Consider the following 16,716-nt stretch of genomic DNA (forward strand, 5'->3'; position numbering starts at 1 on the left):
GAAAGGATGGCAGCTAAGCTGGAAAGGGTAAAATCAAGATTTGAAAAATTCTAGCCCAAATTAGTAGTGATGATTAAGTCAGCTGGAATATCTTGCAGATATTATTAATATATGAGCATGACTGTAATTTACTGGTGATTGTCAAATACATGTTTGGAATTCAAGTGGAAAAACATAAATACTAATTTACAGATTGCAATAGCTGATCACTTTCACGAAATAAATAATGTAGAAGGGAACTATTTTTGAAGTAATTATTATATTTACTAATTGCCTAATTAATGTAATACTTACAGACTATGTAACCATGAAGGAGTGAAAAACTATTTTACATTATATACTTATGCTAAATTTAATAATGTTAGCTGAAGTATTGAACACTTCCCAACATAAGAATCATTTTCTTATTTAGACAGGTTCCAGCTATATTTGGCCTGATTTTGCGGGAGATTGTTTCAACATAACAAATTACCTAATTTTTAAGCCTGAGTTTAGATGATAGACATTGTCAAAAAAAAAAAACCCATATAGTAATTTCCATGAGCAGTTTCCAAGCATTTATGATGTGGCACAGGATTTAATAATAGAATCATTTTTTGTGTCAGTCCAAATAGCTTTTAAAAAGTCCCCCTTTTTCCTGAGCCACACAATTGCTCCCACTTATAAAAGCTATGCAGAGTAGAACATGGGCAGAACTAATTTCTAACAAAGAATACATACAACTCCTGTTTTCTGCTAATAAACTAGTAATTGTTCCAGCTAAATTGGTGCGTTTTTGGTATTCCAGGTAGGAAGGAAGCCTTCAGGACACTGAAGGCTGCAGTAGCTGTAGCAGAGTTTGTGGTCCAATTTATTCTTTACTGACCATACAATGATGCTGAGAAGTGTGATGTGTATTGTAGATTAAAAAAAAAAATGTGTAAAAGAAGAAACAAACTTAGATGCAATGGCCTAAATAGAATCAACCTGTTCTAGAAATTATAGTTTATTGATAGCAGGAAGAAAAATGTCACAAACAGAAGTTAATTTACTGTAATTTATAAGTGGCCAAGAGGGAGGGGAAATATATTGAAAATATCCTAATGCTCTCACAGAATCACAGGATGGGTCAGGCTGGAAGAGACCACAGTGGCTCATCTGGTCCAGCCTCCCCGCTCAAGCAGAGTCATCCCAGAGCACTTGGTACAAGATTGCATCCAGAAGTATCTGGAGTACTTACCTCCCTCCAGGGAGGGAGACTCCACAACCTCTCCAAGCAATCTGTTCCAGTGCTCAGTCACCTGCACAGTAAAGAACTTCCTCATTTTCAGGTGGAATTTCCTGTGCATCAGTTTCTGCCCGTTGCCTCTTGTTCTATTGCTTGGCAATAGGCACCAAGAAGAGCCTGGCTCCATCCTCTTGTTACCCTCCCTTCAGATACTGATAGATACTGATAAGGTCTCCTCTCAGATGTTTCTTCTCAGGGCTGAACAAGCCCAGTTCCCTCAGCCTTTCATTGTAAGAAATGCTCTAGTCCCCTAAGCAGTTTTGTAGCTCTCCACTGGACCTCCTCCAGGAGCTCCATCTCTTTCTCATACTGAGAGCCTCTCTTGTACTCTAAAATTATTTTAAAAGAAATGTACAGGGATTTTACATCACTTTTTGCTCTTTTTTTAACAGTTGTAAAAGGAGTCTGCTGCTCTTTTTTATTTGGTTGGTTGGTTTTTGTTTATTTGTAGCCTGTGTGTCCAACAGTTGTTATTCATGTTTGCTGCACCTAGAAGCAAACTGGGTTAATGTATGTCTCTTACTATAATTACTGAATCAGAGGAATCAATTAGATTGGAAAAAACCTCTGAGATCATCTAATCCTACCTATGACTAAACACCACCATGCCAAGTAAACCAAGCGCCATGTGCAATCTTTCCTTAAACACCTCCAGGAATGGTGACTCCACCACCTCCCCGGGCAGCCCATTGCAGTGTCTAATCACCCTTTCTGTGGAGAAATTCCTCCTGATGTCCAACCTGAACATCCCCAGACACACCCTGAGGCCATGTCCTCCTGTCCTGTCGCTGGTTACCTGGGAGAAGAGCCCGAACCCCCGGCTACACCCTCCTTCCAGGCATTTGTGGAGAGCAGTGAGGTCTCTCCTGAGCCTCCTCTGCCTCACGCTAAACCCCCGCAGCTCCCTCAAGCCGTTCTTCCCAGGACATGTCCTCCAGTGCCGGCCCTTCTCCGGACCCGAGCGTGTCTCTATCCCTACAGGGGCCGCAGGTTCGGGACGGCTCGGAGCTCCTTGGGGGCGGTTCCCGCCGCCGCGGCCGGCGCGCTGCGATGACCTCACGGCGCGGCCCCGGGCCCGGCGGAAGCGCTGCGGGAGGGAGGCCGGGCGAGGGCCGGGGCGGCCCGGGCTGCGCTGCCCGCCGGCCGCCGAGCGCCATGAGCGGGGCCGGCCCCGCGTCCCCGCCGCCCGCCGACAGGAGACGGGACTCTCCGGCCGCCGGGTCCCCGATTCAGCCCATCATAAAGGGTAAGGCGGGAGCGGTGCGGGCCCCCGGAGGTGCCGAGCCCGCTGGGTAACTCCGCGGCAGCGGCGGAGAGACGGCCCAGGGGCCCCGGGAGCTGCCGCAGTGTCCCGGGACCTCCCAGGACCGGTGCAGCTCTCTCCGGGATTCCAGCGCCCTCCAGCCCTCCGAGGTCCGGCGGCGTGTGCAGAGGTTTAAAGCTGGACGCCTGGGAGGCTTAGCTGGCTCTCGTCTCTCAGAACTGGAAACCAAGGTGTCTCTGTGGCTTTTTTTTCGGGGAGCCGAGTCGGCCACCGAGGCCCTTGCCACGGCCATGGAGTTTCCTGGGAAGTTCTTACTTTTGGTCTTGTTCACCCGAGTTTTGTCGTGGTTAATCCGCGCTCAGAACCGTTTGGACTGGGTGGTGGCTCAGCCCATGCATTATTTACTGCAATCATGACTTTCCCGAACTTCTAAATAATCGTTCTGCGCCGTTTTGAACGTGGTGGGATTCAGGGTGTTGAACAAACACAGGTGGATACAGTAGAGCCACAGGGCAGGCCCATCAGTTGGGGCAAGAGAACGCATCCTTTAGATGGCAGTGCCACCTGAAAGCCTTTTTTTGGGACTGCATTGTATATTTCTTGAAACAGTATTTGCTATGCTCTCCCAGTGCTTTTCAATTTAGCAGGCTTTTTCTTTGTGACAGGCGAGCCTGTTTCTCCACATATATTGAAATAGTAAATACTCTTTTCCAAGACTCAGTTTCAAGTCTGGCCCTAGAATACAAGAAAATGCTGACAGTTTTCCTTTGTAGTGGGGACTCCTCTTGTCTCTTGCTGCAGAAGACTCCCACACTTACTCTGTGGATCTCTGTTAAGCTGCAGTGTTTAGTTCTGGTCTTTTACCAGTGCTAAAAATCAGATATGGAAGCTGTACTGAAGAGAAAGAGGTTTGAGACAAAGGGTGCTGAGCCACAGAGGTGAGTGTTCACCTTCACAGAAAGATGTCTTTGGCATCTGGAATACTGGTTTGTTGTGTTTTATCTAAGCTGGCGGTTTGCTGGGTGCATAGGTTACCCTACAAATTCTGTTCTGGTGCTCTTTTGTATGTACTTGGTGAGCAGTAGTCCTTCCTCACGCTGAGGTAAAGTGTGCTGCCTGTGTTGTGTTGTCTGGTGTGAGAGAAAAACTAAAATTCTGGCTTTCATTAATCTTCTAGATGTTGGGGAAGTCTATTCAAGACTGCTGGATCACCGACCAGTAATTCAGGGAGAAATACGTTACTTTGTTAAAGAATTTGAAGTAAGTATTTGTATCTTATTGGATGCTGGCAGAGTCTGAAACTTTGAACAGCTTTAGCATCTTTTTAGATATCATAGTAGGTACATAAATTTCTTCAAAATGGCTTGACATGGATTTTTCTTTTCCAAAAATAGTGCACACGTAGTATATGTCTGCATCTTTAGCACACAAGGCAGTAATTTAGTAATTTTAGTAATTTTAAAACGTTTGAAAAGAACATGTGGGTTTTTTGGGTTTATTTTTTTTCCTGCAGAAGACTGGCAAGAATATTGATGTTGGAGAATAATATAGTCCTGATGTCTTAGAGAAATCTGGTTGGTTTAAGGAAAGTATTGCTGGCTAGTGTGGGTTTACATCTGTTTGAGAAGCTACTTTATGCCTCAGCTGGATTCAGTTAGCACAGTTATGTATATTTTTTTTTTCATTACACAAGAGAAATTCATACTACTGGAAGAGAAGAGGAACACTTTGTGCAAAGTAATAAAATCATTAAGAATTCCATAACTGTTATTTGATTGGCTGCAAGTAAAGCTAAAGTACTGAATGTCTAGTGTTCTACTGAAAGTGTTTATGTACAACTTTGCCTGGAGAATATAATTTCGTTTCCACAAGATGGCAGCAAAAGTTTAGAAAATTTGAATCCTATGTCAGCAAAAGGCTGTTTCTCTATAGATTTTCTTTCTAACAGAATGTAGAATTTAAAAATGTAACTGAAAATGCTGCTACACCTCAAAATTCCAGTATGCAGACCTGATTTGAATGATGTTAAAATGTATTTCCCCCTCAACCCCCCTCCCCCCGCCTAGATTGTACCTTATATTTCAGGAAGGTCTATTTTGTTTCTGCATATTTAGCAAAATGTGGATATTAAATAAATTCTCATCAGATCTGTGTCATATGGGCTTGAGAGTCACAAGTTATTTCTTTTCTCTGCTTTCCCTAACTAAGCTATAGGATACAGTAAGTCATTTTAAATGTCATTCCATAGGAGGGAAAATATTAAACTCCTGGACAAAATTAGAACTTACATCTCTAGGCTGATAATTCATGTATTTGTCTTGCTTCACCTGAAGTCTTGTTCTGTTTCTTAGACAAATTTGATATGGTCTTAGATAATTTTTCGAAATTTAGTTACTAGTTTCTACTTTTATAGGGGAAAATAGCAAAGTAGAATTGCATTTGCAATTCAGAATTTCTTTTAAGTGGGCTTAGGACCACCAGTACCCAAAAATTCCACTTGTTTCTAACTTTTGAGATATGTGCTTATTTTTTCAATGACTAGCACCTAGTGTGCAAGGAACGGAGATTTGCACTCAGGAAATCTGGAGCCTGTTTAATTAAGGAGTTTTGCTTTCCTGTGCTCTGTTTCTGAAGTTTTAAAACGGGTGAGGTGATCCCTGTCCCACTTCATAGATAAAGTATTTTTTGTTTATGTAGAGTTTTTATCTAAAGTAAAATGCTGGTGAAATTCAGAGTGGCAATAGTGCTGTGGCTTCAGAAAAATAGATTATTTTTTAAATGTAAACAATAAAACAAGATCTTGCTGTACTTGTAATTAATCATGGTGAGTAGTGATCTAGAAGAGCTTCCTCTTTAGTCAGCTCTGTTATATTATTGTTTAGTCAACTTCCTTGCTTTACTTCAGTTAAAACAATTTTACTTGCGTTGTTTTCACCTCCTGCCATACTAAATGTGGAGGCTCAGACATGAAGCAGGCAGAATCACTACTATGTTATTTCTCAGTAACCAGCTGAGTTATAAAAATGAAATGATTTCAAGCTCTGTTGCTCTCTGTTATTTTAGAGATGCTGTAAATTATCTATACAAAACAGGACGTTTTCCCCCACAGTGTGTCAATAGTTAATACTGTCTTTTCTCACAAGGGCCAGAGGAGTCATTCAGAGGATTTTTGTATTTTAATGTGAAGAATGGAGCATTGCTCTCTTTTTTAGGCAATTTTATCCGTGTTGTTAAATAAGTAGAGTAACACTTCAGTAGGCAATGGTCTAGTCTTTGGGATAAAGCTATTAGTTTATCAACTGGGAAACCATCTCTAATTTGTGAAGTGGAATTCCTTGATAGCCACTCACTTTCTTTCATTTTTGTGGCAGGAAAAACGTGGCCTCCGAGAACTGCGAGTACTTGAAAATCTCAAAAATACAATCTTTGAAACAAATGAACGTGTTCTTCCGAAGTGTGAGCAAGCAATGCAAGACAATTTGAGTGAAACCTTCAAGAGATGTAAGCAGGTTGCTTCTTATTGCTCTTGATGCATCATTTTGAGGAGTAATTTAGGTAGTTTGGATTCAAAATATGATCTGTCAAAAAGTTACCACTCTTGTGTAATTTACTATTCTTTATGTGCTTTGTTCTCACTTCTGTGCAACTTTGAAAAGGAAACAACAGGGATGTTTTTTGATTCTTAGTAGTCCAGCCAATCAGCTCTTGTTAAGGTTACATTAGAGTTTTTTGTTGATTTAAGTAGAAGCTGTTTCAGTTCATTCTTTTCCTATTCACTTGGAAACAGTGTTCCACATTGGCTAAAGCCATGGACAAAATTTTAGTTTCCTGGTTTGGTGCAACCATGCTGTGATGTGAACTTCAAGTTTCTTCATTTTCCCACAAGAGTGCATAATACTGTCTCCCTTAAATCCCATAAAACAAAACTTTCTGCTGTATAGCTATGAGATTATTATTATTATTATTATTATTATTATTATTATTATTATTATTATTATTATTATTATTATTCAGTCACAAATTGGGAAGTAATAGTAATTGCATGCTAATCTTAGTTTCGTCCTTATTGATATATTTCTTTACTGCTCAGATTTTGAAAGAATGTTTGAAATTTGTACTAATTTTTAAATGTGCTTTTTTTCCCTTACTCATTTAGTAGGATGGCTTCTTCAAAAGAGATACTAAGAGAGTGTAGGTACACAGCTTTAACTGCCACATTTATGCAGTTGAAACATGCCACTGTGGGTTTTGTTACAATTCGTGTGGCATGTTGTATAAGCATTTAATTTCCTATAACTTATTTATATGGCATCTGGCATATGCAGACTAGCAAATGGTAGATGGTGCTTTCCACACCAAAAGGATTGCAGGAAAACATTGAAACTTAAAAGGCATCCTAATACCATCTAACTGGGGTGAACCTTCAATGCTGCTCCCTGACTTTCTAATGGCCAGTTGTGCAGTACATTTTCAGCAATAGAATCCCAGAATAGCTGAGGTGGGAAGGGACCTCTGGAGCAGCAGCAGCTTGAGTTAGTTGTCCAGGACTGCATCCATTTGCTGCTTGAGAAATTAGAGTATTTAATTCTGTGTTAAATAACTTGAGGGGGGAGAAGTGCATAGGAATACAGCTCCTATTTCCATTGACCAGTTTTCCCAGGCTTAGTCTGGGAGAGAAGAGATGGACTTCAGCATAAAGATGTTGCATATGTGGAGTCTATACACAGCTGATGGGGGAAAAAATAAAAAAAAAAGCCCTCAACTAACTCAAGAGTTAGAGTTTGTTCACCTGTTTCTACTTACTGACTTGAGAGTGGTTCTTGATGTCTTCTGAGGTGTTGAGTAGTGCACTCCAGCTCATCAGCAACACTAAGAGTGTGGGCGCAAGGGGACCTCACTGCCTCCCTGCTTTTGGCTTCTAGAACATACAAAGGTTGAACTCTGCAGTAAGCCTGCTTACTTTTATAAGTGTTAAAGTTGTACATGTAAAGCATTTTCTGCGAGTACAGGTGACTCTTGGGCAGAGTTAAGTGACACAGTGGAATGTAATTTTCACCTTGCAACAACCTGAATCTTCTAAATCCCTTTCAGGCAAGTTTCTTTGGTTTCCAACAGCAGACTGATCTACTGCAATTTGTTGTTTCAGTGCAAGCTGCCAATGCTATGATCCATAGACTCCAAGAGAGGGAGTCTGAAGCGAGAAAGGTAAAGGATGGATGGATAGATTTTTATTTTGTGATCTAAGAGTCTTGCGCTTCACAGCAAGTTTGTCTGCCTTCAGTATAGCAAAACTTAAAAACATATTTTTCTATACCTTATATACTGGCAGTAAAACTTATTTTGGGGTGATTTCTGCACTTATAAAATCTTCACTGCAAAGTTATCTGATCTAGCTAACTCTTTCTACAATCTCCTGATATATGGAAACTAATTTTTTTTTAATTTCCTTTGCTTTATTTTTCCTCCTAGCTCAGACTATAACATTTGTCACATACAGGGAAAGCTTAAATATAAAAAAGCTTATTTTCTGTGGAACAAAAAACACCTACTAACCTACCAGAATGGAAATGTAAATCTTTCCTAGTTAGCTGAGAACATTGACCATATTATATATATTGCTGTTGAAAAGGAAGTGGTTTTTTTTCACTTGTGGATGGGTTATTTAATGAAGAGGTATATTATAGGAACATGCGAATCATTGGAACCTTTTCAGTTGGCTACACTTTGCTTATTTGAAATACATGTGCTTTGAATCCAAAACCTGGAAAATTATACATGAAATTAGTTTCACATATTTCCAATCCTACTTCTTTATTGTATTCCTGTGTTATCTCCTTACTTGCAAAATGCTGTTGATTATAATTTAGTTCAGGAAAAACCAAAGATGTTTCCATGGCCATCATGCAAAACAGGCTGTGCATTCATGGATGTAAGCTGATAGTCATGTTTTTCTTTCCTTTTTTGCAACTGATGAAGATGGGCAGTCCAGTTGCAATTGAATACTGGTACTGGGTAAACAGCACACGTCTGAGCACTGACAGAGTTTGCTTGTGTCTCACACTAGAGTAGATACTCAGAGAGGTGCAGTTCTGCTACTGTTCATTTGAAGTAAAACTTTATTAAGAAATTTATAACTTAGAAAATAAACAATGACTTAGTAAGAATAGTGACTGTTCTTTTTTGAAAATATTATCTGTATGTTTCCACTCTTTTTTTTTTATTTTTAATATGTAGTGGAAGAGTAGTTACAGGTATCCAGGATTCATAGCATTTCTTAAAATTTGCATAGTACAACTTTCTGGCTTGAAACTTTCCAAATGGGAGTAGTAACATGTAGGTAACTTTTTAAAAAATATAGGTAAAAGTTGTCATTGTAGTGCAGCCGCTTGAGGAGAAATACCTTTTCCTTTTCTGAAATATGTGTTTTGAAGAAATAATGAGATTTGGCAGAAAGTAGTGTTGGGTTTGGGTAGATGATGTGTAATTGTGTCAAAAAGTTTCAAATGTTTCAAAAGTTCAGTGTTTCAAAACCTGTTGAATACAAAGTAGTGTACCTGTCAAACTGTTAGTGTGCACTGGTGTAGCTTGTCAGGAGATGTTACTGTATTGAGTGCAAACAAAATTGATCTGGGCATAATGTTGTTAAAGTGTATCAAAAGCTGCACTGAAAAAAGTGGTGTATTTAGCCCCTGCTGTGTCATCTTGAAGAGCAGCAGAGAGTCTTTAAGAGCACGTAAATGGGTTCCCTGTGCCTTTAGTTGACAAAAATGCCGCGCATAAGAAACAGTCATTGCTGATATACTGAAAAGGAGAGTAGCTAAAAAAAGAAGGATTAATCCTGTTTTGCTGGGAGATGGAGCAAATGGAAGAACAACTGCCTGGGTTTATTTTGGCTTCTGCACTTGTAATAAGGGGGTCAGACTGTCAATACAGCTTGCAAGCAATCCACAGAATTACATTGTGTTTTGTCATGTGCATTGGATGTGTGTATGATTTCTTTTTCTAGATATCTAGACCTTTTTTTTTTTTTCAAGATAAGATAGTGAATGAAATTAGACTTAGCAGAAGCCAAGCAGTAGGAAAATATGAGGGGAAAAATAACTTATTTGTAAAGGAAGACATTAATCACAGTGAGAGCTAGCTGGCTAAAGCAGAAACACTAGCTGCCAGTTTCAAAGCATTTAATATCTCTGTTATTGTATTTTATAGAAATAGCATCATTGCTAATACAATCACATTAATATTGCAGACATTTTACACTTGTTTTGGATTGGCTATACAAAAATAAATGTTTTCTTTTTAGTTTCTCCTTTCCATATGTTTTTGTGCTAGTTTCCAGATACTTAAACACTATTTAGCTCTCATTAACCTCCTTGTTTTACTATGGAAATGATTTTTAAGAGCTTTGTATTTTCCTCCTGTCAGCTTCAGGCAGACAAGGTGATGGCTCGTGAGGAGAAGTGCATTGCTCACTGGGAGGAGTTCATGAAAGAACAGCAGAACAAACGTGCAGAGGTGGACGAAGAGCACAGAAAAGCTATGGAGCGCCTCAAAGAGCAGTATTCTGAGATGGAGAAGGAACTGGCCAAATACGCTTCTTTTTAAGACCTTTTTCAATAATGCTGGATTTGTGCCATGCTCAGTTGCTTCTGACTTAAATTGAGGTTCTTTTGGAAAGTTGAAGCTGATAGAAAAAGGAGAACTTCCTTGGTATGGGAAGAAAAGGTTTGCATACTTTCAACTTAAGTGCCTATCTATGCTTTTTTGGTTCAGGGCAGGCGGAATGCCAGCATTTCTTTCTATTTCTTGTTTTTTGGAAGGTGGAACTGAAAACTGTGTGACTACATCAAGCTCAGGGAGTTGCGAACTGGAGTTCTCTCCCATCGGCCGAGTATCGTATCATTTGGGAAAACAGAGACTAATGTAATATCAGCTATCCTGGTGTGCAGCCACAGCCCTTTCTCAAAAAGTAGGTTAATAGATTCCAGCCATAGTTAGCTGAGAATTCACTGGGAAAGCTATATTCTGCTTGTAGATTTCAAGAAAATAAACTTGTCTTTTGGAATATTTTACTTTGAAGATTGACCAGTGAAAGATCTCAACAGAGTTTTAAATCCAATTGTAATTCAAACCTTTGGGTTGTATGTTCAGTATTATGAAGCCGAGTTGCAATTTGAATGGTTTTTGTTAACATAAAAATTGTAAGGTAAGCTTGGTCAACAATTCTTTTTTTTTTCCTCCCTGTAAATGTCTCAGGTGTCTCTTTTATTGTTCTAAGCAAAGCCAAAATACTAAAAAAGTGATCATGAGAAGCATATCAGTCTTTGTATTAGCTTTGTAGCTAGTACAGTTTTACCTTAAATATTTGGCATGCTGTTGGTTTACTTAGGATAAGCTTGTCAGAACTTTATGAAGCAATTGAGGTAAGATTTTTGTTTCTTTATCAGCGTAACAAATGAGCAGATTAGTGGTTAAATCCTGTAGTACTGATCTGCTTTCTTACCAACTTTTACAGTGTATGTGAAATACGTTCCTGCACTGCTTTCCTTGATCCCAAACTTGCAGTTACCGGCAGTGTAACTGAAGAAGTTAACTCAATCAGTTCATTAACCAAGGAAAATGAGACATAGTACCTTAATGAAATTTGCTGCAAGCTAACCGTTAGCGCAGGAAATATCTTTCCATAATTTAGCTGGTGTCCAATGTAGAATGGAAACAGGTACAAATAAACAGAATTTACGCTTTACCTGTATTGCAGCAGTAATATACCAACAAGGGTTGCTTGTGTAAGTTTATGGCTTGGTTTCAAGGCTCCATTCCTGGCAGCATGTTGATAGTGTGATTAAAGTTAGTAGAGGAGATGGAATAAGTATTTGAGATTTCTTTCAATAACATTGAATTCCTGCCAAGCTGCTCTGCCTGCTACCGTGGGCCCAACAGCTTCATCAATCATCATTGTGTATCTGGACTGAAAAGAGGATTTGCCAACACTGGAGCACGCTGGAATGTTGTTAATTCTCTGTTCTGAATGGAAAAAACATAGATGTCTCAAAAGGATCCCACACATGAAAAATAGGAAAGCCTCTTTTTTGAACAACCCCTATCTGAATAGACAGTGACTTCTGTAATATTTCTCTTGTGTATCCGTGATGAATGTTGTAACTAAGCTCAGACTTTTCATTTTAAAAGAAAAAATTAGTTCTTGTCTGTCTTTAGAATTGGGTGTGGAATAGTTTTGTTTGGAGCACAGACTGGAAGTGGCTTCTCTTACCAGATTATTTGATGTATATGTGCTCAAAGCCCAAATATCTTTCTAAAAAAATGCATTTAACTGCATACTGAATTAATTTTTATTTTTGCACTGATAATTTTTATTAAGATTTAGATATCTAATTAACTGTGCACTGGAGCTGTAAGTTTTAGTATTTCATCAATTTGGTGGCTCATAAGCAATGATGCAAGTGTTACATTTGGATATTCACTGGAAAATAAAGTGGTATTTACAAAACCTGGGATGTATGCTCCTGATTTTTTTGAAAGCTTATTAAGTACTAACGCTGAAAATTAGTTCCCCTTTCAGAATGTTTTATGCTGAAGAATCTTTTATGCTAGAGATCATTTGAAAACACTTCAAATGAAGAAGACACTTCAAAACACTTCATTTGAAGACTTCTTGAAAATCTGTCTACCTCTTGATCAATGTTATTCATTGTGGGGACTAAATTAAAAATATCTGTTCCTGAAATAATTTCATTTGGTAACTTTCACTTTTTTTTTTTTTTTTTTTTTTTTTTTGCATGATATGCTGTAGGTGTTTGGAAAAGCTTAATCATCTTTGAAGACACTTGTCAACATTTGTAGGAAAACCTTTTTTCCTGTCCAAATGCTTTAGAAAATCTCAACCAATACCTGATGTGTCCAATACTATCTCAGTATGTGTGACTGATAAAGATTTCTGTCTTCAGAATTTTTTTATCAAAGTGGGACTATGGTCTGTCTGAACACAAGAGTTTTCCACAGTGCAACTTTCTTTGCAAAATTCAAGTTTTTGTTATTTACAGTCTCAACTATTTGGGAGATAGAAAAATCAATAGTTTAATATTTGGTTTATGCCATTGATGCATGAAGGAAGTGTTTCACCTTATACTTGCAGTTTTACATGACTGAATTCCATAGCTTTAAAAATCTTGAGGATTTATTTAATCTCTCTTAAACCTGATAGAAGTTTGCATTGGATTCCAATAAGAGTTTAAAAAGGTCCTCAATATGAAGTTAACTTCTAGTATGAAAGGTGAGTTTTGCAGTCCTTTTCATACCAGACTATGTGTATAACTTTTTTGTTTAACTATTAGTGCTGCTTATTTTGCTGAAATGTTCTTTGGAACTGAAAGTGGGGTTGGGTGTCGTGTAACCACTGGAATATTTTCTTAGTCTTTCTCTAACGAACACATAGCAAGAAGCTGGTGTCTTCCTTGGAACTGCTGTATGAAATCTGCCCCTGCTTAGGAGCAATAACAAATTGAGGAAATGAAGAGGTATTTAAGAGTTGGGGTTTTTTTTAACTGCCTTATGTTAACAACGGACCTAAGAGCTGTTCTTTGTGGAATGTTTTATATCTAAGGCCTACCACATTGTTTTATTTCTAGGAACGAGGGAGGATGCTGATTCGTATGTTCTTCCTCTGCTTCTTTCCATGGTGACACTAGGTAATACATTTTAAAGAAAAGTTAGATCGTTACAGCTAGAACATCACATCTTCTCTGATAATTTTGGCTTGTTAGATCTTTCCTCAAAAATTGTGGGGTTTTTTTCAGAAGTCAAACTATACAGCATAACATGGCATAATCAGGCAGTAAATTAAATCAGTTCGCTGCTGAGTTGAAAAATGCTGAATACAGTCTGACAGAAGTTCCCCAGCAGGTGTCAGTGTAGTCTGGAGAAGGAGCATGAGGAAGCCTGGTTTTATACGAGGTGTGAAACACAAGTGCTGCTGTTCAGTTGTAACACAGTGTTCTGTGTAAGTAAAAGACATTTGATGGATGAAGCTGTATACTTTATAATATAAAGTGACGCTACTTACCAGTGGCATTTGCCCCAATAGAATAGGACACTCTTAAAGTTACTTGTGTAACATGTGCTGATGTGAACAATGTTGTCTGCAGTTCTTTTGCATTCTAATTAAAATGTATTATAATCTCAGACTCAAATGTTGTAAATTAAAACTTCCAAGAGCTGCATTCTAACACTGGTGTTGGTTTTAGTGGATCAGGTTTTCTGAAGATTTGATGCAAAAATTTTGGCTTATTGAAGGAGGTTGTGCCATAAAAAGGAAATGGGATATTCTGCAAATACAATTTTTGAACCAAGTCACTGTTTCGCACATTTTTAAAACAGACCAGTCGATTTAATTGCTTATAATGAAATGGACTTCTCAAAGTATTAAAGAGCTCAGTGCTCTTGGCCAGGCTTCTGGTCTGTGTGTCAAGGTGCAGCAGAATTTGCAGGAAGATGGAATTGCAGCAGCTGTAGTAGGATGTTAATGATTACCACAACTTTCATAAATAGTTTAATAGTCAAAGATTGTTCAAAAATCCAAATAATGTAGACATTTAAAAGAGAAGGCAGAAGTCAAAAGCATCCAAGTCTATTTTGAAGCAATTAACGAAGGGAGTTTTCTAGGGGTCAAAAGAAATCCTGTAAGAATACTTTACTCCATATCCATGTTCCTTCCAGTTCTGCAGAGTGGGCAGTTTTGCATGCAGTACCTTGGTGGTTTCATATATAAGCAATAAGCAAAGTAGGAAAAATTTACTCAAGACACTTGTGAGCATTAGAAAGAAGAAAATCTTGCAGAAATCCTGCTAGGGTGTAAAATTGGAGATTTGAAAATTTGGGCTCAGGCTTGTACTTCCTAACTAGAAATCATGTAGAGCTATCCAGCTAAGTTTCAGTCTGCCACCTTCTATGCTTAGTCTGGGCCAAATCAGAGCATAGATGGTTCAGATTTTTATTTAACATAATTTCTTAGGTGGTGAAGAAAAAGACAACCCTTTCAAGATAAGCTTTTGAGACAACTGTACTGAAGGGTGGACAATCTGTATGTTAAAACTGTAATTTAAAATAAAACCTTGCATTTCCTCAGTCTTCCCCACTAATGACTCACTGGGTATATACAAGGAGACCTGCAATTGAGTATGTAAGTATTTTTATTATTAGTTTTGGTTTTTTATCAGACATTGCATTAAATGTGATGTAATGGAATTTAGTGGGAACCAAAGTACTATTTATGGCTTTTGCTTGGTACTCATTGCTAACATTTTGAGATGGACATAATCTATAAATTTATCCAGCATTTCATGACATATGGTCCCAATATTCTTTAATCTGGAAAAAAACCCAAACCTTTGTTCTTGCTGCAGGACATGTTGCAGGAACTGGATAAGCATTTTTACTTGTCTTTAAAGTAATTATGAAATAAATTTGCCATCTTGATTTGGAAGGCTTGTGGGGTGGTCCCTAGTCAGTGCTTTCCCAAACTAGGATATGCAAAAACACCTCTTGCTAAGACATATTCTGGAATATGCACAGCACTTTTCAGTAGCTTTAGCCCTGGGAAATTTAGTTCAGGATTGCTTGAGGTCATAGGAAGTCCTTTATGAGTGGACACAAGTTTGTCCTTTCCAGATGTTTTTAGCCCTCATTAAATAAATTCCGGTTCCTGAAAATCCCCTCTCCAGATGGCTCTAAATATGTTCCAATATTTACTATGTCAACTAGAAACCTTCTAAGCTGAATTACATAAATAGGAAATACTGTGCATCCTTCCAATGTACTGATTTGAAAGAAAATTGAGCACGGTTTATTTACTAAACAATGAATGTTCAAAATTGTAAGGTAGAATTACCGTAGTAGGCCTAGATAGAAGCTTAGTTTCAAACAACAAATTAGCTTTTGGAATCCTAAGGAGGGGTTAACTATCAAGCTCTCAAAGTCCTAAGCATTCAATTTTCTTTTTTAGAATGAGCAGTCTGCAATACATTGCCAGAGTGGAAAAATTTTCTGGAATCACAAAGTACTTGAAGCTAATGGGACTGTGCTATTTGTGTCTTGAGCAAGCTTAGAGATGCTCATTTTATCAGCCAATGTGATGAATTTGTTGTCTGGGACACCTTGTACAGAATACAAATACTGCGCAGATACCTAGTGTAGGGGACAGCACCTTTCTCCCATTTTATTTAACACCGTTTTGTGTACCCATGTATCCAGGACAAGTGGGCCTAATCACTGGCTACCATCTCTGGTTGTAAAAAGACTCAAATAACCAAAACACCGAATCTCAAAATATATACACGTGTACTAAAAAATAATAAATCTGGGGAGACCAGGATGCATTGTGTTTTGAAACGTTCTTGCAACTGTGACTTGCAGATGGTACAGCAAATGTGACTTCCTTTAAAACATCCACAAGCAGATAGAATATTATGTAATAAAACTGTCTAATTATTGACTTCTGTATCTTAGCTAGATGTTGAGGTGGGGAGGAAAAATGGACAATGCAGCCCACTACATCAGGTTGTTGTACAGTTTGTATTTGCCACTGAGGTGGTAACCCCCAGCACACGGTCACTAAATGCAAACATTTTCCTCCAGTTTGTTTTTAGAGGATGCAAGTCCTCAAGAAATGTGTGGTGGTCAATCTGGAGCATGGAAAGCCATAGCAGAGTTCCCGCATGCTTTCCCTTAGTCCTTAAACCCCTCTCCCTTAGAAGAAATAATAACCCTTTCCAGGCCCAATTTTACTTCAATCAAAAATTAAATTGAAATTGAAAAACAGTGAAAATGTAACTGTGTTAACTTTTTTTTCTTTTGAAGTTTAACTGTGTTAAATTTTCCCCATTATCTTTAGTCAAAGTAAAGAAAGAGGCTCAAACTGAGCCCTTGTTCTTACAAGTTTCAGTCCTCGTTATATTTCGCGTGTTGACACGTAACTGGACTAAGACCACATACCTCTGCAAGGAGGTTATCCAGCAGCCATTGTATCAGTGCTACTGTAGGTCATTGCCTCAGCGTGCTCCCTTTGAAAAGGCTGCCAGAAAAAGAAACTTTAGCTGAAAACTATTTCCAAATAATTTTCACACGGTAAGGAATTATTCTTCATATATGATGTGATTTCCACGTGCACCTT

General features: G+C 38.4%; 1 protein-coding gene across 1 annotated transcript; it reads left to right on the plus strand.

Moving 5' to 3' along the window:
- Positions 1–2,041: 2,041 nt before the first annotated feature.
- Positions 2,042–12,039, plus strand: BLOC1S5 (biogenesis of lysosomal organelles complex 1 subunit 5). The gene is made up of 5 exons (XM_038129080.1): positions 2,042–2,513; positions 3,709–3,791; positions 5,903–6,032; positions 7,678–7,736; positions 9,957–12,039. Exons 1-5 carry the CDS (start codon positions 2,195–2,197, stop codon positions 10,134–10,136), a joined length of 771 nt encoding a protein of 256 aa, XP_037985008.1. The 5' UTR covers positions 2,042–2,194; the 3' UTR covers positions 10,137–12,039.
- Positions 12,040–16,716: the final 4,677 nt, after the last annotated feature.

The sequence above is a fragment of the Motacilla alba genome, chromosome 2 (genome assembly GCF_015832195.1).
Source record: "Motacilla alba alba isolate MOTALB_02 chromosome 2, Motacilla_alba_V1.0_pri, whole genome shotgun sequence".
Lineage (NCBI taxonomy): Eukaryota > Metazoa > Chordata > Aves > Passeriformes > Motacillidae > Motacilla > Motacilla alba.

Bases quoted from the DNA above. Each gene is read 5' to 3' on its own strand.
- BLOC1S5 (XM_038129080.1), top strand. From the start codon at position 2,195: ATGTCCTCCAGTGCCGGCCCTTCTCCGGACCCGAGCGTGTCTCTATCC. The intron at 6,033-7,677 runs GTAAGCAGGTTG...TTGTTGTTTCAG, and splicing joins GAGTGAAACCTTCAAGAGAT to TGCAAGCTGCCAATGCTATG. The intron at 7,737-9,956 runs GTAAAGGATGGA...TCCTCCTGTCAG, and splicing joins GGGAGTCTGAAGCGAGAAAG to CTTCAGGCAGACAAGGTGAT.